At 52.1% G+C, this 24582-nt stretch overlaps 10 protein-coding genes across 10 annotated transcripts; 6 read left to right on the top strand and 4 right to left on the bottom strand.

Annotated features, from left to right (window-relative positions):
• Nucleotides 1–121: 121 nt before the first annotated feature.
• Nucleotides 122–1631, top strand: PMZ80_000632 (uncharacterized protein; the record flags this gene model as incomplete). Its single annotated transcript, XM_064869082.1, has 2 exons — nt 122–154; nt 201–1631. 2 exons carry the CDS (start codon nt 122–124, stop codon nt 1629–1631), a joined length of 1464 nt encoding a protein of 487 aa, XP_064734579.1.
• A 182-nt stretch (nt 1632–1813) lies between these two features.
• Nucleotides 1814–3984, bottom strand: PMZ80_000633 (uncharacterized protein; the record flags this gene model as incomplete). The annotated part of the gene is made up of 2 exons (XM_064869083.1): nt 1814–3558; nt 3609–3984. The coding sequence occupies 2 exons, from the start codon at nt 3982–3984 to the stop codon at nt 1814–1816; spliced, it is 2121 nt and encodes a 706-aa protein (XP_064734580.1).
• A 283-nt stretch (nt 3985–4267) lies between these two features.
• ATP10 (Mitochondrial ATPase complex subunit atp10) lies at nt 4268–5434 on the top strand (the record flags this gene model as incomplete). The annotated part of the gene is made up of 1 exon (XM_064869084.1): nt 4268–5434. One exon carries the CDS (start codon nt 4268–4270, stop codon nt 5432–5434), a length of 1167 nt encoding a protein of 388 aa, XP_064734581.1.
• An 81-nt stretch (nt 5435–5515) lies between these two features.
• On the bottom strand, nt 5516–5931 carry PMZ80_000635 (uncharacterized protein; the record flags this gene model as incomplete). The annotated part of the gene is made up of 2 exons (XM_064869085.1): nt 5516–5756; nt 5807–5931. 2 exons carry the CDS (start codon nt 5929–5931, stop codon nt 5516–5518), a joined length of 366 nt encoding a protein of 121 aa, XP_064734582.1.
• Nucleotides 5932–7664: 1733 nt separating this feature from the next.
• Nucleotides 7665–9032, bottom strand: PMZ80_000636 (uncharacterized protein; the record flags this gene model as incomplete). Its single annotated transcript, XM_064869086.1, has 1 exon — nt 7665–9032. The coding sequence occupies one exon, from the start codon at nt 9030–9032 to the stop codon at nt 7665–7667; it is 1368 nt and encodes a 455-aa protein (XP_064734583.1).
• Nucleotides 9033–9901: 869 nt separating this feature from the next.
• On the bottom strand, nt 9902–12281 carry PMZ80_000637 (uncharacterized protein; the record flags this gene model as incomplete). Its single annotated transcript, XM_064869087.1, has 2 exons — nt 9902–12081; nt 12137–12281. 2 exons carry the CDS (start codon nt 12279–12281, stop codon nt 9902–9904), a joined length of 2325 nt encoding a protein of 774 aa, XP_064734584.1.
• A 378-nt stretch (nt 12282–12659) lies between these two features.
• Nucleotides 12660–13511, top strand: PEP12 (SNAP receptor; the record flags this gene model as incomplete). Its single annotated transcript, XM_064869088.1, has 2 exons — nt 12660–12956; nt 13005–13511. 2 exons carry the CDS (start codon nt 12660–12662, stop codon nt 13509–13511), a joined length of 804 nt encoding a protein of 267 aa, XP_064734585.1.
• A 415-nt stretch (nt 13512–13926) lies between these two features.
• Nucleotides 13927–16500, top strand: PMZ80_000639 (uncharacterized protein; the record flags this gene model as incomplete). Its single annotated transcript, XM_064869089.1, has 1 exon — nt 13927–16500. The coding sequence occupies one exon, from the start codon at nt 13927–13929 to the stop codon at nt 16498–16500; it is 2574 nt and encodes an 857-aa protein (XP_064734586.1).
• Nucleotides 16501–17397: 897 nt separating this feature from the next.
• Nucleotides 17398–20286, top strand: PMZ80_000640 (uncharacterized protein; the record flags this gene model as incomplete). Its single annotated transcript, XM_064869090.1, has 1 exon — nt 17398–20286. The coding sequence occupies one exon, from the start codon at nt 17398–17400 to the stop codon at nt 20284–20286; it is 2889 nt and encodes a 962-aa protein (XP_064734587.1).
• A 660-nt stretch (nt 20287–20946) lies between these two features.
• PMZ80_000641 (uncharacterized protein) lies at nt 20947–24221 on the top strand (the record flags this gene model as incomplete). Its single annotated transcript, XM_064869091.1, has 2 exons — nt 20947–23434; nt 23491–24221. 2 exons carry the CDS (start codon nt 20947–20949, stop codon nt 24219–24221), a joined length of 3219 nt encoding a protein of 1072 aa, XP_064734588.1.
• Nucleotides 24222–24582: the final 361 nt, after the last annotated feature.

Below are 24582 nucleotides of genomic sequence, written 5' to 3' on the forward strand. Positions count from 1 at the left end.
CGAACATCAAATCATCATAGGTACAGATAGTCTGACTAGCCAGATAATTGACCTGTTTGAACGAGTCGGCTAGTCCTCGAGCATTAATCGCCAAGATTAAAGAGCTCAGGACTACCTAACGATGGGGTCCCCCATCCTCGAATTCAACTATGATGTTCGTTCCGATCACGAAACTATACTCCTTCACTAACACCAACCAGATCTCCTGCCCCTTCGCCTACATCGCCTCCACCCGCATCGAAGCTCTCGCCTCACGCACAGGCGCAACACTAATATGGCGCCCAGTCCTCCTCGGCGCAATCTACCGCGCCACATCCGCACCACAGGGCGCCGGCGGCAGCGCAAGCGATCTTCACAACCCGACTAAGCGCGCAGTGACAGCGAAGTCCATGGCACGTACGCTGCAACGTTATCAGATCGCATACAATCCACCTCCGCAACATCCTCGGAAGACGGTCAATGCGCTGAGACTGCTGTATGCTGTTGATGGCGAGGAGAGGAGGGTGTTGACGAGGTTGTTGTTTAGGGCGTATTGGGTTGATGGTGTTGATGTTAGTGATGATGAGGTGTTGCTGCGGATTGTAAGGGGGAGTGGTATTCAGTCTGCAAGTAAGCTTTCGTCTGCGACGTTCGCGGATGTTACTGCGCGCAGAGAGCTAGAAGTAGCGACTGCTGAGGCGGTTGAGCGGGGTGCCTTTGGCGTGCCGGGTTTCTGGATCCGAGATGCGAAATGGACAGATCCCGATGGTACGAAACGTCAGGGGCGGTTCTTCTGGGGTCAAGATCGTATGCACTTTGTCGAAGCCGAGTTGCTCGCGTTGCAAAGAGGCGGAGACTGGTCTCGTGTTCCCGAGCTGGCAAGCCTCATGCCACGGTGTATTGCCAGCAACAAGGTTGCAGGCAGAGTCAAAGTTGAGTTCTGGTACGACTTCAGCAGCCCCTGGGCGTTCCTGGGGTGGACACAACTGCAGAGATTGCAGAGGACATCTGGGCCTGAGCTCGAAATTGTGATGAAGCCTTTTCTTCTGGGAATACTCTTCCGGCAGATTGGTGCGCCGAATTTGCCGATGGGGGCGGTCTCGCCTGCGAAGGCTGCGTGGTCGAGACAGGATCATGCGGATTGGACGAGGTACTGGAATGCTGTCAATTTGCAGGAGGGGAGTCTGGATAAGAACGTTGACTTCTACTGGGCTGATGTTTTTCCTATTCGGACGCCGACTGTGCTGCGGGTGGCGATGGCTGATCCGTCGACGGTACCGTTACTCTATCGAGCTTGTTGGGAAGAGAATGCCAATGTGAGCGATGAGTCCGTACTGAGTGAGGTCCTTGACAAGGGTGGCTATAATGGTGCTGATTTGTTGAGTAAGGCGAATTCAAGTGAGGTTAAAGCGAAATTGCGAGAGGCGACTGCTGAGGCAAAGTCGTTGGGTATCTGCGGTGTTCCTACGTACCGGGTGCTGAGGCAGAATGGCAATGGCGACTGGGTTCATGACGGCAATATCGTATGGGGACAAGATGAGACCAATGTTCTGCAAGATCTGATCGCTGGTTGGGATGCGGAGGCTTCCGTTGAGCTTGCTGAACCTCGAAAAGCACAGTCTGCGAGCCTGGCGCCGACCGCACGTCTGTGATGATGCGCCGAAAGGCGTTAACATGCAAACGTTTATGAGTGATATCCTAGTGTCATCCGCCTTACTGCACACTACGACTTACATCTTTTGTCTATGCACAACGTTGCTGAGCTGATACAAGGTAGGCATTATTGATATCTAATTGATATGCGGAGAAACAGTCTGCTCCATACCACTGCCCATTAACACCTCCTCTCCTCCGGCGGTCTCCACGGCACACCCAATATCTGAAATATCTTCTTCTCACTCCTCCCCTCGACAAGTTCGCCCTCCGTTTCCTTGACTCGATTAGGACCACGTATGACATTCTTGTACAGACCATGCTGATTGAGTCGCATTCCTTTTCGTGAGGCAAGCAGCCGCATCGATCGGTTGAAGATGTCGTTGCCGGTGAAGTAGATCAGATTTGCGCCAAGTGAGCAGGCTGGGACGAGGAGGAGATCGATTCGGCGCCAGGGTGGGTTTGGGTTTTCGAGTGTGGGTGGGAGTTGGGAGGCGCCGAGGAGTTTTGTGCCAGTGGTGGCGCCCGTGAATATGAGGTTGGTAGGTGAGGTGTGCGGATCCGTATTCATATCTATCGTCGTGGTTGTTGACCTCGTGAACCTCTTCTTGGTCTTGGAGGGGGTAGTCTGATCTTTTGCTTTTCCGCGAGATGTGGCGAGTGCACACTTCATGAAGCCAGTTCTGAAGAGGTAGGGAACGGCATTGCCGAAAGCCCATTCTCGGAGTTGTGAGACGTCGGCTGTTGGATGCGTGATCATCACGTCTATATCCCCTGAGTTGGGCATACCACGTCTATAGCTGCCGCCAATAATTGCTTGGAGCTTACGGTCTGCGCGGGTGAGTGCCTTCTGTACCACTGCGCCATGAGCTTCGACTTCGGCTCGAGGTATGCGCTGTTGAAAATCGTCGTAATGGTCAACTCCGATCTGCTGATTGGTTGATAGCTTCGCATGTGCTCGTAGATCGTCGAGACTGCGGTAGCCTTGATGCATCCAGAGTTTTGCTTGCGTGTAACTCACGTCGTAGATACCCATGAAGAGCTGTAGCACCTGCTCATCTGGATCTTCAAGGACAGAATCTAGACGTGCTAGCCGATTTGTGGTGACGATTTCTTCGATTTTGTCCGCTAGCCGACCGCCGATGCCATTTACTGCGAGGGCCTGCTCCTTCGTACTGATAAGGGATGCTTGTTTACGCAAAGCTGAGATGCCTTTTCTGTATGCCAGGGTGCGCCATTTGTCGCCTGTGCGATCATAGTGGGTGGCCATTTGTTGAAGGATGTCGATGGTTCTGTTATTGGGATTGTCTGACTTGCCGGTATGTGATTCCATGCAGGCAAAGCCGCGGTTCTCTAGCGGTACGGGGGCGGCTTCGTCTACCGTAGATGGTTCAGCAGGTTCTCCTTCTGCTAGCTCATCTCCACCAGTGAAGGAAACGAACTTGTCAAGATCGAGCTCTGCGTCGAAGGGTAGATGAGCGGCAGTTTTCATCTCGAGCATGATTTGCGATAGCTCATCTGCCGCTTCAGCTCCTGTCGCTGTGTGTTCGGGCTGTCTATTGGTATCAATCTTAGCATTCGCGTTTCGAACAGCTTCTGGTCTTTTCAGTGCTCTCTCGGGTCTTATCGCATTTGTCTTGCCAAATGTGGTGCTTGCACCCTTGAGCTGAAATCGACCTTGTGACGGGTCCCTGACGTCTTTGTGGCTCAAACTCTCGATCAGCCAAGTGTCCTTGACGATCGCAGTATTGGTGACATCAATCGTGTCCCTGATCACTCGTTTGGCGCCAGCCGCGTCGATGGTAGCATCTACGATAATGTGAGTTATGGCTGGATCAAGCTTCCGAGCCCAAGTTGCACCTTGTGCTATAGCACTTTGTATGCGCAGCTTCCGGACCTTGACTACATCGTCGTTCGGTATGAAGACTCGTTGGATATCAGTCCATGACCGTATCAGCAATCATAAAATCACTTACAAAACGTGAGGCCTTCGAACAGAGTACCAATAGTCTTCACCGCAGCATTGCTCTTTCGAGATCTGCGGGTTGACTCAGGTTCGGAATTCGTCCTTCTGATAGGAGGGACACTGGCATCTTGAGCAACTGGCTGGTTCTCTGTGATGGCACGTCTCAAGGCAGGTATATCGGCTTTTGCCAGCTCATTAGTGTCAGGTTTCTTTCGTGCTTCGGTATGCTCAGGGCGTGGCCTTGCAATACATGGCTCTTCGACACTTTCGACTTTCCGTCGTTTGCGTGGATCCAACTGGCTGGAGTCATCTTCACTCTCTGTGCTTTCATCTAAGGTATCCAACTGGGCAAAGAACCTTTCTTTCTCCCTCTGATCTGAAGGCATAACGAATGGTGGTGGTGGCTACCATCGTGTTGAGGAAGTCTGACACCCATAGTGTTGGACTCTCAAGGGTTACACAGAAGGTTGCTGTTAGTGATCCGTCCGTGAAAAGTGTGAGTGGGGTGAAAAGCATGTGGGACAAAGAATGAGAATCAAGTGAGGGCGTCGATATCATTGACGCGTTTTAGTCCGAGCACGAAGGCGCGAAATCACGTGCCAAGGCACAGCCCTGTACTATTTCTGCTTGTGGAAGCACCAGTACTTTGCGACAGACGTTCTCAACACGATGGCAAAAGATATATTGATCGAGCTACTGCTTGCAGCTGCGGCTCGGCCACACGCAGGATGCTTGCGGCAAGCACAGCGATCGGTAGGGCAAATACGACACTATGCCCTGGCGCGTCCAAGCAAAGATCGGGATGGAAAACCAAGACCAAGACCAGTCAAGGCAGCAGACCCCTTGCTTGGACCGAGAAAGCCAGAACAGGTACCCCTTGCTGTCGGTATTGATCGGAATCCAGCAAACAGATCAGCCATCTCACAAATACCTATCCCGAAAGGAGTGAAGGACGAGAAGTTCGTACCTTCACCCCTAGCTAGACCGCTGGGTTTACAGTCCCCTCCGCAACCCGGGCAGAACAGTCCTATTGATCAGAGGACATGGGCGGAAAAGAAGGCAGACTTCGCCAACTACGAACGCGCAGTTGAGCGAAGACAGATTTATTTGCGAACCTTTCTGCGGCCCTACTTTCAGGAATGGAAACGACTGGACAAGGAGTACAAAGGAAAGAGCTTCGTTGCCAATGAGAGGCTATTCAGAAAGGACAAGGCACTCTATTTCCCGAACATGTGGGGCCAGACACTATCGAAGAATGGCCAAGGTCCTGATGGTGGTTACGATACCACGCCTGCGCTGAGAGGCAAGATTTCGATTGTAGGGATTCAATCTGGCGTCTGGGCTGAAGAGCAGGTCGATACATTTCTGAGCGAAAAGAGCAATCCGGCAGTGGAATATCTGTTGAAAGAACACCCCGACAAGTTTCAGCGCGCAGACATCAACGTGCAGGGCGATATTGCGAAGGCTTTCCTTGTGAAGCTCTTCTCTGGTCGACTACGCAAGATCATACCGGAAGACAGGTGGGATCGATACTTCATGATCAAGCTCCCACGAGACGTGCGACTCGGTCTGTCAGACGATGTAAGAGACGCTATGGGCTTCCTAAATACACAAGTCGGCTATGTCTACCTGCTAGATGCAGACTGCAAGATTAGATGGGCCGGAAGTGGACATGCCTGGAAAGAAGAGCTGGAAAGCTTGAATGGTGGCATTAGGAGGCTAATCGAAGAGGCCGACGCGGACCGCAAGCTGAACAACATCCCCAGGAACCGCCTGCAGAATATCCTCGCCGAAGATGTACAAGTACCGAACCCTCCCATGGCAGCCGCAGCTTGACCAGTATTGCCCTGAACACCATCGCTAAAAGAGCATATTGCATATCATAATGTCGTCATGTCGAGACTAGACGTCGAGGTATTATCTCGATCTTTTCGCATTGAGCGCAGCCCAGGTCTTTTGTTCCTGGATCAGCTTTCCAATTGTCCAAACCAGCTCTTCACATCTCGGTTCAATGTCGATGATTATGTGTGGTTCTTGCTGCTGAAGCGGTGCTTTTGTGGTGGATGGTTTTGGAGGAGCCGACTCTTGCTCAGCGATTTCTGCTATGTCAACAGTTTCTTCGGTGGTTGGTTCATCGATGATATCCGACGCCGTCTGTCTGCGCAAGGTCAGCATTTGTTTGCTAATTGACGGATCTGCACAACTCACCCGCACTTTGGACATGGCCGATCGTGGTCTGCGCCATCCAGAATCCTGTGCACAATTCTACACCTTTCTTGTTTCTTGAACTTCGACTTCTTAGGGGCGGAGGCAGTTTTGCATTTCGAGTTCATGTAATATGGTGCAGGCTGCGCGGTTCCTGGACAGCAAGACCAATGATAGGTGTGGTAGAGGCACATCGTCAATCGAGGTCCGCTGAGTGCGACAAGCTGTCGATCCGAGATGTATTAGCTTGAAATCGGTCGATGTTGTTAGGGTCAGTGACAACGATTCGCGAACTTGCAAGCGGGCAAGTGGAATGATACGCAAGCTGGATCGTCGTCAACATGAATTGTGAAGAAGCAAATATACAGCAGTCAATCGATATTTGAGCGATTAGTCTTCAGTAATACGCGGTAAAACGTTGACAAAGGAAGGATTGCGAACAAAGCGAATTGAGAACAGCGAGTTGAAATTTGCAACAACCAAGACCCAAGAAGCCAAGCAGAAAGTCCAGACAGCGATACCGACATAATCCAAATAGCCAAGCATCTTGTCATTGGAAATAATGGTATCGAAGCATCACGGTTTGACGGCTCGAAGAAGAACAAGCATTCGGTGTAAATAGAGTTATTTCTTCCTGGAGTGAAGATGTGCATGGAATGCACCATCAAAAGTAACGTCATGCTCCGATCGACCATTCCGAAAGAGAGGAATTCTTCTCCGCGACAGGCGCGCCAACATGTGGTTGGCCGGAGCGTTCCTCAGCAGCTCGGTTACACCTCGAGCCAACGCCCAAGACTTGTGCCCACGTTCACTTCACAACAGCGCGACATCGGCAAGTTGTGTCGGAAGAGCCTGTTCAACTCTAGAAAGCCGTTACTTCCCTGTGGTGCGGCGACTGAGAATGCCAAGAACTCTCCCTCTTGCTTTCTTCTGACAAATGACCTGTGCTTATTCTGACACTTCGGCCACTGCCCGGAGCCTTGGTATGAATTCGAAATGCTTGTCCTCCCACCATATCCATCTCGCTTGAACGTTTTGACCACGATACTCTCGTCACGACGCAGTCACCGCTTTGCAGTCTGCCACGCGTTGCTTAGGCACCGTTCTTCGGCTGACTCCTCTGTCGTTTTCCTGGAGCCAAAAGTGATGGTTCAGCTGACGGTCAGTCCTCAAAGTCAATTGTTGACCCGGGCTCTAGGCTCCAAGGCCCCTACAAAGCCTCGATCTTCTCCGCTCTTTTGCTTACGTGTCCTGCTGGTTCTCGCCCTGCGATGTACGAGCTCGCCTTTACGACTACTTGAATACCGAAAGTCACCGAATGTATTTTTGCGACACGGGCGGACCGAGTTCTCGTCCTTTGGTGTGGATATCTCCGCTAATGCTCGGTTGCAGATTGACCCCTGCAAATGGCTCAAACGGCACTTCTAACACAAGGCATCCAGGCATAAATATTGCCGTCGCATCAGTGGTGATTGTGTTCCACCATCCTCAATGCACATTGATTACCAGAACCTACGTCTGGGTGACACTTAGCATGGCTCTGACTCATCTGGATCAATGGTTTAGCCGGTGTAGCTGCTTAATCGATTTGCATACAGGCTTCGAGCGTTATTGACAGCCTTCTTGGAGAACCGGGCGTCGTTTTGCTGACCACCCACGGCTCATGGTCTCGCAATACAGTATTGGGAAAGACATGAGACGATCTACCCATTATCTGATCCCGACCGTACGACCAAGCCTTCGAAGCAGACGGTAACGTCCAAAGCCGTCGATGGTGCAGTAAGGTTGAACGTTGGTTACCTGTCTGTATAGTTGCCAGCCTCAGACACCTGCTCCAGACCATATCCTAGCAGCTGCAACCTCAAGCATCCAGCCTTACCACCAACCCCTCATCACCAGCAACGCCCCCAGCACACAACCTCTCCCAACACCCCTCAACACCATCCTCACCCCTCAACCCCTCCGACACCTTCACCCTTACACCAAGCACCGACCCATCAAACGCATCAATCTGCTCCCTTACCACCGCCTCAAACGCCCCATTTATCTCCCCAAAATACTTCTCCTCACCCACCCTCCTCATAACCTCATCCCTAATCCCCGTTGTATTCATCTGCACCGCCGCCAAAGCCTCAGCCGTCTCCCTCCTCACCGCCAGTTCCTCCCCACTATACACCTTCGCCTCCCCACCAATCTGCACACATACAGTCTCAGCATCCGGACTCGCCTCCTTGATCGCAGCCCCCACCCTCGCCAGCGCGTTATCTCGTCCTCCAAAGTTGAGCAGCACGTACTTTGTGTACTTCTGCTTCTCAAATACCTTTGGTGAGATCTCATCATACCCAATCAGCCTATGCTGAAATGGCACATCCCTGATATACCTCTCACATCCCGCTTTCCCACCCGTCACCTCCAGAACACTATACGACGGCTTCTCTCCTTTGCCATCCGCAAGTGCTATCCGCGCAAGCTCCTCCAAGAAACTCCTCGCCGTCTTTGTCCCACTTGCAACACAAACGATACACGCGTCACTTAAATCCGCTTCCCTAGCTGACCACGGCGACACAGCTTCCCCCAGCGGATGAACCGGATCCGGCGTCGACTCTGCACTCTGCGCAAACACATACCGCGCAAGTAACCACCCCGCCTCCCAAACTGGTTTGAGAACGGGTGTGAAGAGTGTCAGGGGATCGACATGTACACCCTGGCCTTGCTTCGCACCTTGCTTCGAATCATTGGCAGGTAAAGAGAATGTGTCCGGCATAACCATATACCGCTGATACAGATTCATGACCTTCGCCCTCTGCTCACTAACCTCGATCCAGTGGGTACCATTGAAACCCGTCCCCTCGACCCGCCGTAGCGTCAAATCAACAGCGTGGCCTGAGATGGGTATGAACCCGTAGAGGATCCTCCCGGCCGCAATCTCAGGGATCGTGGAGTCGAGAACCGTGGCGTAGCCCCAGCCTGGAGCGATGCCGTAGGCGGCGAGGTCGGTGTCGTTGTGGGGCGCGGGGATGTCAACGTCTGTGGGAGGTGGGTATGCATCCCACCAGTGCAGCAGGTCTCCGGCGGCGCAGTAGGAGAGATTATTGGAGCCTAGGCCGAGGAGGGAGGTGCGGATGCGGAGGGTTGAAGGGGGCAGGGTTGTAGAGGGTGTTGCGAGGGGGTGGAAGATTTGGGTGTTGTAGTGGGTTTTGTGGACGAGGCGGAGGGTCTGTGAGGACATGGTTACGTGGTGTGGTTATAGTGTGGTTATAGTGTGGTTATAGTGTGGTTATAGTGTGGTTATAGTGTGGTTATAGTGTGGTGGTGCTGGTGGTGGTGTAGTGGTGGTGGTGTGGTTGTGGGTGTGGTCGCGGTGGTGTTGTTGTGGCGGGTCTTTCTGGAGCTGTGTTACGGTATCTGCCGTCAGAGGCTGGCTGTTCGAACTGCTAAGTAGGTAGTCATGTGTACTTGTAGTGGTATACCCATGAGTCAGGCATCACCCGCTAAATCAGCCAAGCTTGGGATATACGGCCGTATGTGGTAAGCACCTGGGGATAGGCACATATTGTAGAATTGTAGAGCGAGATGCTGAAAACAGTAAATGAATGAATGGCACGAAGGTAGGTTGATTGGAGATTGAATCAGGCATCCAATGCAGAGCTCTCGCAAGCTTGCAGATACCCGTATCTGTCCAATCAGTGCAGGTTCAATAACATCTGATAGGCTGAGCACGGGTGCGGCCTTGGGACGCCTCGTAATGCTAGCTAGAAGGAACCGATACGATGTTCCGCGAATTTACAGCTCACAAAGGTGTACGTACCTCGCGAGTTGATCTCGATCATTGCATAGCGAAATGCTCTGATCCTAGCCAGATTTCGATACACGCTGGACACCAGCGAGCAGATCTCGTTTGTTGGTCAATCTCATGCCTTGCTGAGTGAGCTCCGCGTTCTGTTGCTTGGTTACCAAAATTCCTTCGACTGTAGCATAGCGGATACGGATTTGCATGAGTGGCATGCTTGTATCGACCATCGCTTGTTCGCTTGCACTTGTGGCTTTCTGCCGTAGTCATATGCGTCGCTATACTAGCTGGCCGCGGCTTGAAATTCACTACGCCTTTCCAACTCTTCTTCTCTGCAAACCTCCCGCAGGTAACGAATTGAAGTCTCTAGCTCCAAATGGGTTCTCACTCATCCCAGCACTGCCGTTCGCTCTCCTGCTTCCTGCGGCAAGCGGATTTGCGTCCTGCACATCTCCCCTCCCTACACTCTTCCTTCGCTCCCTCATACTAGCCTGATATGTGCTACCCCGATCTAATTGTGAAAATAGCCTACCCGGTCTGCTTTGATCTGTGTTCGTTTCTTCACTTTCTTGCTGCCTTCTTCTCCGTCTAGCCTGCTGATCCTGCTGCTGTCTCTCCTGTTGTCTTTGTTCTTGCGTCTCGTTCACTTCTTCCATTTCTCTTCTACTCTTAGTGGTGCCGTTTTCGGAGTTAGATCGGTCATGGGGACCTTCACTGCCAGCCGAAGGTTCTTGTGGTTGAACAGTTCTGAATAGCTCTCGCTCCTCGGCTGCTCTCCGCGCGTCATTAAGATCACGGATGCTGAGGCCGACGTCGCTCAAGAATACCTGGAACGCAGAAAGCAGTTCTCGAAGACTCGCTTTGAGTTGAGAGTGGACAATGACAACATCTCCCAGCTCTTTTGCACCGGATGGTGAGACAACACCACCATTTGTATGGCTATGAACGAAGCGTTCGATCGCAAAGATTGTTGTGGTGAGCGTCTGTACTGTCGATGGAACACCTTGAACAGCTTTGCCAAATGTATCCTCTGTCAGAGACGCGACCAGCATAGTGGTTATGGACTTGACGGCCGAAAGTGTGAGCGCCGGGTTACCGTTTGGTGTGCCAAGGATGGCAGATTTGATGAGACGTGTAGGTGTGGTGAGCATATATCGTCCTAAGGGAGACTGTTGTACTGCTTCTGCTCGAGCTTGGAGGTCTCTGAGTTTTGGGGATCCGTATTCTATTGCAAGCTGCTTTGTCCTGTCGAGTGGTGGTGACCATGGATTAGGTGAGCTGCCTATGAGTTTAGCTTCATGAGCGGCATAGTTGAACAAGCGACCCGCACGGCTATCTCCAACAGCAGGATTTACAGGCTGATGAATTTGGTTCCTAGCAGGTATGGCATTTGGTAGTAGTCTCGGAAGATGATCCGGATCTTGGCCGCCCTTCATGTCGGTGGTGCTCGTGGATATCTTCGGCGGAGGATCGAGCACTTTCATGCGGGACTCGATAGACTTGAAAACTTCTAGAGCTGCATCAAGCATTTGCGAGAACATGGGACCTTGGCTGGGTCGCTCGAAGTCGCTGAAAATGTCTTTGCGGCGGTCGGGGCACGTTTTCGAGATTACTTCAAGCTCCCAGAAAGCGAAGGTCTTTACCAGTTCCCGCTTTGCATTGAGGCCATGGAGCAAGGTGCCGTTAGGGTCTTTACTGAAAGTACTGAGAGGCCTTCCGTCTTTCGTAGGCTCCCTTAGCATGAATGTTCGGAAGAAGAGTATATTCAGCTGCCATGTCACGGAAAGGAAAGCGCCAAAGATCCATGCTCTCCCCATGATCGAGCCGATATAGAAGCCGGTTGGCGGGTCTGCTCCGGATCTGGCAATATTGGCAAAGACTTTTGCCCACCAAATGTGCCATGACCAAAGTGTACGTCTGAAGAAAGCCGTGTACAGAAAGGGGCCAATGATAGTGGCTACTGTCGATAAAATTCCAGCTTGCTTGATCAGACCAGGCCCCGTTCCGAGCATCTTCACAATGACAGTATCCTCTACTGCAGTCTCCTGTGGTCGGTCTTGCGGGGTCGTCGGCTTCTTGATGGGCGAAGCTAGGGATGAGGAATCGTTGTAGATGTGTAGAGCAGCCTGCATAGCACCGAGTAGGAGGAAGAACAATCGAAGATAGATGGGTCGTTCGTTCAGCTTGTCTGGAGCACCGTAACCACCATTAGTGATCCAGCCCAGCTCAGTCGAGGCAGGCGATGTGAAGACAAATACTTCACAAAACCACCATGCTGAAGCCATGTACCAGAAGACGGTAGCATAGGTTGAGTAGCTGAGGAGCACAGTCCGTATGCTGGTCCAATTCGAAGGAGTGCATCTCTTGCCGATCTTGAGAGTCGCAATCTGAAGCATAAATATGGACAGGCTCGACAAGGAGAATAGCAGTGCCTTAACACCTGCTGTTCCCAAGGGAAAAAAGGCCCAGAAGAAAGAGGGAATGCTGGCTGTTACTTGGTAAGTATATGTTGGTGGACAGCAGTGTATTGTTTATTGACTTACTGTACCAGTCACTGGCAAAGCCAGCCACGCACAGGTGCCATAGCAGAGCAATGCCCACTACATGCACAAACCTGGTATGAAGCGCTGATGTAAGGAATCTGCGGTAGGGTCGAGGTTTGGATGCGACTGGCATTGACGAAGGCATGGTTGTGAAGGTTGTGGTGGTCGTGCCTTCCAGAGGCTATGAACGCATCGTGGTTTCGAGAGAGCACCGCAGCTAGAGCTTATACAGTGTTGAGATAGTGGGAACAGCGCACACAGTGAAGCAAGAACTGCAGCGGTCGTGGTTGCCAGTGTAAACACAAAAATGTCGCGAGATTCAGGCAAGTGCACGCAGGCACGTGAATCATTTCTCAGGCGGGCCCACGACGTCAGATGAGCCTCACAAGCCCCGGCCACAATCTACCGAGCCACCGAGGCACCAAGCTTGTTAGGCTTCACTGTTCACATCGCGTTCGTCGTGACTATACTTTGTCGCAACACTCCGCCATACATCTACCTGCTACTTGAACTGTCGCGCAACATGTCATTCGATCGTCTACCAAGCCTGGAATCGCAACCGACCACAACAAGGAGGCAAGACGACTCTATCTACAGAGACGACCCAGAGTTCCAGCGCTTCACAGAGGACTTATCTACACGGTTATTTGAGCTCGTATCCAATGTTTCCCGACTGTCGAACGAAGTGGGAAAGCTAGGAACTTCGCGCGCTACCGAAAGAGTGAAAGAAAGGGTCCACGATCTGTTGGAAGAGACCCGCGATGGCTTCAAGGATGTGGGCGAGGGCATCAAAAAGGCCCAGGCATGGGATGACCTGAACGTGAGTTAATGTGCTGTGGTGCAAGGAGTTCAAGGCTGACTATGGCAGGCATCACAGAAATACACAAACCAAAAACTGTCCCGAGAGTTCTCCACCGCCCTAACAGAGTTCCAAGTCGTTCAAAGGAGAGCGCTAGAGAAGGAGAGAGCCTCCAAAGCTGCCCTTGAGGAATCAGGGAATCCACAATCGCCCTCTGCTGAAGGCCAACAGCAATTACAGCAGGAATACCAGCCACAGTTAGCCGAACAGGGCGAAGTCGACTTCCAAGAGAATCTGATAATAGAACGAGAAGGAGAGATACGGCAGATTGAGCAGTCTGTTGGTGAACTCAATGAACTGTTCCGAGATGTCGCCCATATCGTGCGCGAGCAGGGCGATATGTTGGACACAATTGATGTGAATGTTGAGAACACCCTGCAGGACACGAGAGGTGCCGATACTGAGCTGAGGAGTGCCAGCAGGTATCAGAAATCTGCCAGGAACAAAGCATGCTGCTTGCTGCTGATAATGGCTATAGTCCTGATCATTATTGTGCTCGCTGTGGTCTTGGGCTGAGTATCTTGGGGTTATCTGATCTGTCCCGCCAATGGCTGGCCAAAGTGCTGAACCACGCCGTTGCTGGTCGACTTAGCGACATGTATATAGAGCATGCATAATCTGCCACCTTTGCCATCCATGAATGTGTCTTGTATACTCAGGTAAGCCTTTGCAACTGATCTTGCTCAGGATCAAGTGATACCCCCAATTGAGCACTGTACGGGGAGCAAGAATCCATCTAGTGCATAAATGATATCACTCGTGGTCCACTTCTTTGGGACGCGTTCAAGTTGGGTGTGGCACGCGTCTTGGTGGCTCTTGCCGAAAATGCGTTGCACCTTCCTAGAGGTTGGACCACAGCAAGAACATGGCGTAACAGCATACAACAGGAGCTGAAGCGGTCGAGTGCTTCTGAAAGGTCATCATAGCAACGATGCTTCCGAGTCCGCCTGCAGAAATGAATTACCAAACCACACCGAACCGAAAACGATCACGATCCAATATCGAAGCCGAAGAAACACGCGACAGCACTTTCCAACTCGAGAACCTAAGCACCAGCTCCTGCCTTACTTTCGAACCAATATCGAAACTGCTTCGAGCGCATCTGCCTCTGTCATGGCTTGGTTCAGCAGCTGCGAATACATTCCTGCCGTCCGGTACAATTCTTCAGGGTCAAATCAAACATGTCACTAGTTGGGAGTATTCAGTGCTCATTTCGAGGCACATCCCAAACGGAGGGCTGTATGCTCTGGAGAAGGTGGAAGATGCATGTTTTGTTGTGCATCCTCTTCAGCCCTTTGTTGATGTAAAATGGGTTAAGGATGCCTCTATTGGAGCTGCACCGCCCGTCTCAATGCAGATGCTGTTGCACTACGTGCCCATCCAAGAATCCTTTGAATTACAAGATTTAAGACGGACACCTAGTATGACAGCGTCGGAAGCCGCTTTCAAGGTGCCGAAAAATCGACGTGGTGCAGCGGCTAGGCTTTCCATCTTGAGTCAAACAGACAAGCAAGATGGCAGCATACCCTCCCCTCGCTTGCAAGATTTATCTCAGCACTTCGAGAGTCCTGTATCAATAAGCCATACAGTAGCTGAGCCACCCCTTCAGGTCCAACCGAGTCTGGGAGAAATAGAGCGAGCCGAGAAACCAGAAAGTGCTATCACGACTGAGCCATCAACTATTCCGGATGAGTCGCAATCTGATCTTCTGATCCCGGCATATCTGCGACAGCGTTATCTGGACCATCTGTACAAGGTGAAGACCTCGTTAGCCTTCTATGTCAAAGGCCCGCTCAGCAGGGCACGAGCGAGAGCCAGAGTTGAGAACGCTTCAATGACCATTGCGGACCTTGCGAGCTTCTACCGAGATAGCATCCTGCCTGCAAAGAAGATGGATCTGAAATACAAGGAGTCACTTAAGGATGTCATTTCAAGCATTGTAAAGGAGCCAACCGCCACTGAAGGTGGAACAACAATGAAAAAGCCAAGCAAGAAGACAAAACTGGGCAAAGATGGTCTCTGGCCAACTGAGCCCGATTTTGTTCGTTTTTGGTGGTACCACAGGGACTCGAAGACCACTATGCATTCAGAAGACCATGCGAGCGAGCTACAGTCTGCAATCACCGCCCAGCGCATGCGAGAGGCGCAAATGCAAATGATTCTCATCCTCGAAGTCCTCGCAATCGAAGCCAAACAGAACGAGAAGAAGGATGCTTCCCAACAGCCAGTGCCAGAAAGTGCTGACATCAAAGCCGAATCAATCGAGCAGGAGGCGCCACTTGATGTGAAACCAGAGAAGCGCATCAAGAAACGCCATCTCGAGGCCGAACTGGAGACGTTGGCTGATAGACTGTGTATTTGGCACAGCGTGGGCCTGGAAGTGAACAATCCGCCAAACGGTGATTCGAAAGGAAACAACGAAGGCGACGACCAGCATGACTCAAGGGATAGGCTCCGCAACTTCTGTACAGATATTTTGATTGCTTTTTACAATCATAGGTTACCTGTGCTTTGCAGGTCGCTGTGCAAGACGCTTGCTGGGCCTGCCTTATACGACCAAATCCAAAAAGAGACTCGGGTCAAGCAGGACAGTGCTACACGTCTCCCTCCCGGAGCGGCTTTGAGCCGTGTACCATCCAGAAGAGGCACGCTAGAACGCGTATTGAGCGAAGAAGCACTCCGGCAGCATTCACCGCCAGCATTGATGCGATCATCTACGTTGCCGATTACGGCACCCTTGAAGCGCGAGGCCTCGGAAAGATACTCTAGACCTCCCAGCAGACAGACTTCCGTCAGCTTCTCCAACCGCGAGGTAGACCTGGCAGCGGATGCACAAGTGACTGCGTCGAAGAAGAGAAAGTTAGATATGGTTGCCAGCCAGAAGCAAGAGTTGGCAGCTGCTATCCACGCTTTGAAAAAGCCCAATCGTCAAGATGCAGGGAAGGGATATATGGACGACCTGGAGCAAAGGAAACTACAGCTGAAGCAACCAGTCCTTATCACTGCGACCCCCAGAGCAAACAGGAGGAAGCATGTAGGTGATACAAGAGACGATCCAACCATGCTACCTCCAGCGGTGAGCGACACAACAATTCCATCCTCAAGCACCAAACCGAGAATGGTCGAGGCCCTCGTGTCTGCTCAGAGGTCGTCTTCGAAGAAGAGGGCTGTGCTGGCTGCTATCCACGATACTCCTTCGCGGGGTGCCAGTCGGAAATCCGATCCACTGCAAGTGAACAATCGATCAGCTAGTCGACTGAAGCCAGATGGCGGACCAATCTCAGCTCAAGAAGCTATTTTCGCGACGCCTTCCAAACCGAAGCAGAAAAATCTTAACGAGGTGTTCACTACTCCGATCAAGCTGCCGAAGCGCGTATCAGACGAGAAAGAGAACGAATTCGGTGTTACTGACATGGCATCCAAGACCATGGACCGCGCTATGGCAATGCCTGCCGCGGACACGCTATATGATACGCTCGGTTGGAACGACGATTACGACTTATGAGACACAATAGTATTGCCGACGCAACATTCTTTTTGGTTGAGAGACGAAGCTTGGCGAGCATCGCACTTGTACATGATCGGCATATATGGGCGAATGAAGCTGAAGAGGTTAAGACAGAGCTCTTGAAATAGAACTCGATCGGCAATTGAGGTAGCAGTCAAATGCACAGTTTCCTACTGCGTATCCGGCAGCGTTCCGATAGACTATCACGACGGTGAGATGCGATAGATGCTGCGCTTGTTGTACCTAGTACTTGAGGTAGCAAGAGATACTCAATATTGCACGTAAGCGAGGTGCCATGCTGGACAGGAAGAGCTTCACGAATTTTGGGTGACGTTCTGAACCAGGAAAACAGGTTTGGAGAGCAATTGGGCTCGATGGCGCGGATCCACCTGATCGGCTCGTATTGGAAGCTTCGGGCGCCTCCCGCATCATCCGCCTCGTGGTGTGGCTGAAGCTGTGGCTCAAAGCCCCGAGACATGATTTGAGTGGTGCGTGGGGGACGATCTCTGGTCCCTGCAGGACTGGTGGGGACCCTCGAGCATCTCGCAGCAAGCCGTTGATATCACCAACCACTGATCTTGCAAGATTCCTTAACAATGCCACGCCTCGATGCTTTGGATCCTGCTGCCGAAGCATGACCCTGGACGTCGACAGTCGTTTCCCTTTCAGGGTCTATGTCCACGAATCGATCGTGTCGGTCCCTGTTGACCACAAGTACTTGTCTCGCATCCTACTGTGGCAACTTGACAATGTCTTACCATAGTATCCTACCCTTCACAGTGCTTCGCGTTTCAGTACTATCATGATAATCAAGTGCTTTCACATTCTTGCCTGAGTATTCAAGCTCCTCGTCAGTACCCGAAGCGGATCGCTGCTGCGCGCAACTTGCACAACATGGCCTTCACTAAACTGCCGTTGATGTTGATGCTCGTCAGAACCTCAGTGGGACAAGATCTCTTCAGTTCTCTGCTATCCGACGCACAGTCAATATATGCAGGAGTCACCTCGGTCCTGGCTCCTACAACAGCTTCAGCATCGTCTTCGAGTAGCGAATCAACCTCTACGTCATCATCGAGCTCCTCCTCATCGAGCACTACTTCGAGTACGTCCGCGTCGCCCACATCGAGTCCTTCGAGTACACCAAGCCCCACCTCGAGTCCAGCATCTACACTCCCGAGTGCAGCAAATGCCGCTTCCAGCAGTAGCGGTAATGGCGGCAACAACAACACACTCGCAATTGTTCTTGGCTGTACCCTCGGTGCGCTTGCACTAGCCGCGCTGCTTGGGCTATTGTATTTGTGTCTACGGCGCAGGAAACGCTCGAAGAACTCCGCCAAACATCGACCAATTTCACCCGACGATAGTGAGATTGAGTCCTGGAGGCACGAAAAGCCAAGAGTACGGTCACTCAAAGGTCCAGACGAACATGTTGTCCCAGCCGGTACCACTGCGTCTGCAGCTCCTCTCATGACTCAGCGCCACAGCGACTCTTGGGGCTACCAACAACACCAAAATCCGTTTGTGCCCGTCCCACCCCCAGCCAGGCGAACAGGCTCAAGGGCGGGTTTGGAGGACACAAGTTATTCGGCGCATCCTTACTCTCCTGAGCATGTCAACAGCTATGGTAGCCACGGATACGGTGGTGCACAGCCTAATAACCACAGCAGTCATGCGCTAGCTGCTGGCCTTGGCGGAGCGACACTAGGTGGCCTAGCCTCTCATGCTAGGGAGAGACACGAAAGGAAGCGCTCGGAAAGTCGAGGAAGGGACGCCAGGTCGGATCCAAGTTACAGCGAAGACGAGCGCAACGCGCTACCACAGGTGGATACGCGACATCGGCGGTCGGGCAGCGTTGGCAGAGCAAATGCCAAAGAGCCATGGCCATTCATGGACGCTCAGGGACGACAAAGTACGGACAGTGCTCGATCCAGGGCACGAAGCTTCAGTAGAAGCCAAGAACATTTCATGACACCCGATCAACATCCGACGCACTCTGCTGATATGTCTTCATATCCTGGATTTGCAGGCGCAGCGGCAACCGGTGGTCTAGCAGGTGCGACTGTCGCCCGCAAACTTGGGAGTCACAGCCCGCAACGAAAAGGAATATTGAAGCAGACAACTTCTGACTCGTCTAACCCTTCCTCATGGTCAAGTGGCACTCGAAGCACGCCGTATGTCACAAACTTGGAAAATCAGCATTCGGGGCCGCATGAGCTGGATTCGACAGACGTTCCGACAACACCAACCGTTCGCGAAAGGCGTGACAGTGGGCTCGGAACAGCTGCCCCTTCCGCAGCCGCTACAGCCATTGTTGGCGAATCTCGCCCGCGAGGCGGTAGCGGTTCCAGAACGCCACATAACCAGCCTAAGGCCCTTGTTATACCGCCCTCGCCCGAACACGGTCTCGGAACTCCTCGCGTTCCTAGTAGAAGTCCGAAACGAACTAGTCTGGACTATCGTGCTGCCAGATACTCCTCAGTAAACGAAGGTACAGCTGAGTTACCTGTCGGCACACCGAAGCAAGAGCCAGTGTCACCTCCGCTCGAGCCTGCAGACACCTATGCAGAAGACCGCGATGGCCTCATATCACCAGTCTCACCCATCACTGGTTCGCAGCCTGGCACATGGTCACAAAAGCAAGCGGAAGAGTTTAGAATGAGTCAAGCTCCCTTGATAGCAGGAGCTAACACCACAAGTCAAGAATCTACCGCTGTCGATTCGGCATCTCCTGGTCACGAGCGTGAATCTAGTGAAGATTCAAGTTCGGACCAACAGTCATCAGGCTTGGTCTCGGCCATTCAGCGCATCTTCAACTCCCAGAAGACAGCGTGGGCAACCGATGAGAATCCAAACACGACTTATGGACGTCCTCGTACTGCGCAGCGCTTCCAGCCTGTGGCGCCTGAAGAGGAGGTCTACGACGACAAACGAGCCAAAGCTCCCATCATGAGTGTACCTCGCAGGAAGCCAACACCCACTCGCGCTTCTCTGGAGAACAACATACACAGTCACCATGGCGATATTGATACAACGAGTGCCGACCCACACGCTGCGGCCGTCTCTGCACGGGAGCCTGAGACTATGCCACTCCAACAACCGCAGCCGACACAATCATTCCCCGACTTCCGGAAGAGCATAGAATCGGCCCATGCCCTCCCACCACGCTACCGCTCGAGGGAGAACAGCTTCACGAACGAAGAGTTGCCCTCTACTACCAGCGCCAATGACTTTGCGCCAACAGTCACATCCCCCATATCATCAAATACCGATGCGCATCCTACGAATCGTCCACGAGCCACATCTAAACCTGGCTACGGCCAAGGTAGCGGCGACCCTTTTGATCTCGCCCGTACGAGAACAGATTCAAGCATGACCGGCATCTCGCTTTCGAATTACCGCTCGCCGAACAACACTCCTGCTCCTGCTCCTGCTCCAGCTGCGGCTCCTGCTCCTGTAATCGCATCGAATCACTCTCGCCCATGGCCACAGCGGACCTCATCCGGCGAGCCAACCCTGGCCGAGCTCCGACGCGAAGTCCAAGAAGAAGATAGAGCGAGAGCGCGGCGGTCTTCACGAGCACAGCAGAGGAAAAGTCGTGGTATGAACAGGGGGAGTGGAGATATGAGATACGGCGATGATAGAGAGCTGTTCGATCTCGTGGATCAGTCGCTGGGACGGAGGAGCGGGAGTCACGAGCATGATCGGTTTTATGGTCAAGACGATGGTGCTTCGAGTCAGAAGCGGAATAGAAGGAGTTCTGGTGGTGTGGGTTGGGCTCAGTGAGATGCATAGTACATACATACATAGTATAGGAACTGCTCTGATACCATCTAATTATGATAAGTAATTAACGCTATTTAGCTCTCACCTGAGGTTGTCGAATAGATTGCATCTCCTGTAAAATTGATAATACTCACCGCTATCGCGAAGTATATCTAGGAGTGATCACTGACGTGCGCACAGCTAGTGTGGACCCTGTCAATACCATCGATTTGACTTATGATGTGTTCTAGAACTTTGTTCGACGCAACTTGATTCCGTCTAGGCCTTTGAGGCTCATTCGAATCAGGCGCTAGAGCGCGGAAGTGGCGTCCGAGAGCTTTTCGAGCAATGCCAAGACTAGATGTTGCACGCACTAAGCTCAATGATTACTAGCAGGTCCTCAAGATCGTGCCCGCCTCGCCATCGTCCCTCGTGATATCTGTGGTCCCTTGCAGATACGCGAAATCTTCTTCTCTACTGATGCACTGCTAAGTTGTCACAATTGATCAACCAGCAGCGTGTGAGCGTCGACATTGATGGCGCGAAGCCCTAGAGAGTGATGATGGCCACCCACGATATCGCGGACAGCATTAACGAATCAACGGCATGCTGTGTAACGCGCTATCGCAAGCGAGATCAGACACATCCAAGCTATAAAGAGTTGGCGTAAGCTCACTTGTCATGGGAAACTCCCATGCTGACGGAGACTCTCGCCGTTACACATTGGAAGAGTTAGGCATCACTAGCTCATCCGATGTTTATGGCGACGAACACCTGACAATCGATCTTCCGCCGAACGATCTCTTTGGTACTGGCCAAGCTCAAGCAGTCTTCAACCCAACGTCGCGCAAATGGGAGCTTTCGGTCACAGCCAACACGCGGTTCACTCAAAAGATCGATGCTTCCATCAAATGGAAAACCTCTGCACCACATGATCCAGAAGTGCGCTCACGTCCGGTCAAATGGACAAAGATTCTCCCAAGGACGGAACATGTCGACAGGTTCCTGAACGACATTGACTGGGACAGCACGTCTGTGGGTCCTCTGGCAACGTGGCCTACTTCGCTACAAGCTCACCTCAATATTGTGCTTGCCGATTCTCAAGCAGCAGTGATTTACTGGGGCGATGATCTTGTCGCATTATACAATGCAGAGTTTCTCAATCTCGTTACTAGCCGGCTCACGAAGTCACAGGAGCTTCTGGGCATGCCCTTCAGGAGAGTGTGGCCAGAGTTGTGGTCCGACTTCGAGCCCATGCTGAAGCAGATCGCAGCACAAGGAGCAGGCCTAGACACACGTGAAATAACACTTTACCCAGTTGTCGACGGTATTCCGGAAGAGACAATCTGGCAAGGTAGCTTCTTACCCGTTCGAGACGATGTTGGCAACGTGCAGGGCTTCTACAACCGGGCGCGGGAAATCACAAAATCAGTCGTCGCCGAGCGGAGGACAAAAGTGCTCAGCGCCATATCCGCAAAGCCTCATTTGACAGGGGTTGGTGTCTTCCAGCATCTGGTCAGCTCGTTGAACGTTTCGGAGCGCGACTTCCCACTGAGTTTCGTGTATTCAGCTCAAGAAGACCTGCTGACAGGGAAGTGTCGGTTGAAGCTGGAACGTGGTGAAGGCCTACCAGAACATGGACATCCACTAGTCCCAGAGGAGCTACAGCTTTATGAAGGTCATACAGGTTTCGTACCCCACTTCCGCAAGGCCAAGAGCAGTGACAACGTGCTCGTTCTGCAGAGAAAAGATGGCACCTTGCCAGAAGAACTGATCTCCGGTTTTCGCTGGAAAGGATACGGCGAGCCACCACATAGCCTGGCAATTCTTCCGCTTTCCACGAGCGACAGGCTCATAGCCTTATTGGTCGTGGGCCTCCACCCAAGGAGACCATATGACAAGGAGTACGAAGGATATCTCAATACACTGTTGAGGTCCATGTCGGCCACGGTATCCAGCGCATTAGATCGCGAAGAAGCTCGCAATCGCGCGGACAGGTTGGCCAAGCAGTTAGCAGACAGCGAAAAATCTATTCGTGAGATCGCAGAATATGGTCCTGTCGGCATCGCACGACTGTCACCAAACGGCTACCTGATGTGGGGCAACGACCAGTTCTACGAGATTACTGGACACGGCAGGAGGAGCGAAGATCATTATGAAAAATCTTTCTTCGATCTCATCATCGAAGAGGACTTACAGACGTATAAGGAGGCTTATGCGGAGCTCCATCAGAAACACAAGGCAATCAGTGTTACTCTACGCATCAAGAAAACCTGGCGGCCACCCAGGAGCCCCGACACCACCGAAGACGAAGACGTGCAGAATGTGTCTGTGCTTTCTGCTGCATACCCAATGATGGAAGGGAATGATCTCAAAGCTTTTGCTCTAAGTGTTGTCGATGTCTCACGCTACAAATGGGCGGAACAAGTACAGACACGGGTCGCAGCGTCGGCGAAAGAAGCAAAACGATTACAGGAAAATTTTATAGACATTGTTTCTCATGAAATGAGGAACCCGTTGTCAGCGATCACGCAGCTATCAGACGCTATCTCAAGTTCACTGGACGACTTTGATGCGACCGAGCAAACTGCAAAAGATGCAAGACAAATCCTGGAGACCAATGCTGACAACGCCAACACGATCCTGCTGTGTGCTGCTCATCAGAAAAGGATCATCGATGACGTTCTTACTCTTTCGAAGCTCGACTCGATGCTGCTTTCAATAACGCCGGTCGTTGTCCAGCCATATGAGATCATTAAAGGTGTGCTTCGTATGTTCGAGGCAGAGTTCATTGCAAATGATATCCAGGTACATCGCGAGCAGACGGCGGATTACAGAGACTCAGGAGTGGACTGGGTCACTCTGGACCCTTCAAGACTAACTCAGATATTCATCAATCTCATCACAAATGCTGTCAAGTTCACGAAGCTCGAAAACAAAAGGGAGATCACCATCCGTGTCGGCGCTAGCGACACCCGACCGCCTGGACTGGCAGGGGTCAGCTGGTTCCCTACTAACAAGAAGCACAAGGATTTGACGAGGAGTCTTGAGTGGGGTGAAGGTAAAGCTGTCTACATTTGCTTCGAAGTGATTGACACTGGTCGCGGCCTCGAGCAACATGAGATGACGAAGCTCTTCGGACGGTTCCAACAAGCGACCGAAAAGACGCGTAAGTCCCAGAACGTCCTTCACCACATCGTGGGAACGGTTGCTAACGTTTATCAGATCTCAAGTATGGCGGGTCTGGCCTCGGTCTGTTTATCTCTCGTGAGCTCACGGAGACTCAAGGCGGAGAGATTGGCGTCACTTCACAACCAGGAAAAGGGACCACTTTCGCATTCTACGTCAAAGGTCGCAAAGCAGAGCCACCAGAGCATCCAGTCGACGGTATGGTGCAATCAAATCATTTCGCAGGTTCACCCAGATCGCAGAAAAAGGAGGCCAAAGATCAAGGAGACACACAGTCGAATGATGGGAATCCCGGGAAGGAGCATCTTACAGTATTGCTCTGCGAGGACAACGTCGTCAATAGCAAAGTCATGAAAGCGCAGCTCCAAAAGCAAAATTGCGAAGTCTACGTCGCCAACCACGGAATCGAAGCGCTCGACCTCCTCGGGAAGTCAAGAGCATGGAAAGGTATGCGCGAAGAGACACAAGCGTTCAGTTTCGATGTGATACTCATGGACGTCGAGATGCCGATCATGGATGGCATCACGTGTACAAGACGGATTCGGCAGCTCGAGAAGGAAGGGAAGCTGACACAACGGACGCGCATCATTGCCATTACTGCTAATGCGCGGAAAGAGCAGCTTGATGCTGTTATCCAGGCTGGATGCGACGATGTTCTTCCGAAGCCGTTTCGCGTCAAGGAATGTCTGGAGAAGATTAGGACTAACCTTGAGCAGGACCGACTGAAGAGTGTGAGGGCCAAGCTGCAATCTGTTACTATGGGGTAGCGAGCTGGGGCAGAAACTTCCCGACTTTGAGTTTGACGACAGCACCGTTTACTTGCATATCTGGATGCGAGGACCCGACTTATTCAGCTTCGTCCCAACAATGGCGCAGGAAGTGGCAGTACTATGGCCTGAGCCACAGCCTGCTTGCAGGAACGACCATTCACTGCCAAGAAACAGTCAAGATTCCGCCCAGAGTCTAGAACCTGGGCCATGTGATCCGGATACGAAGCTGAAGAAGCCTCACGATCTCGCTCATTTACAGTTGCAGCTGTTTAGCGAATACGGTGGCTTCCCAGCGACCAATCCGCGAGCACATGAAACAAGTGAGCGTTGACCGCACACAGGACGTGGACTCCTGTCG

Source organism: Knufia obscura (assembly GCF_036327395.1).
Source record: "Knufia obscura strain CCFEE 5817 isolate CBS 148926 chromosome Unknown scaffold_1, whole genome shotgun sequence".
In the NCBI taxonomy this organism is placed as follows: domain Eukaryota; kingdom Fungi; phylum Ascomycota; class Eurotiomycetes; order Chaetothyriales; family Trichomeriaceae; genus Knufia; species Knufia obscura.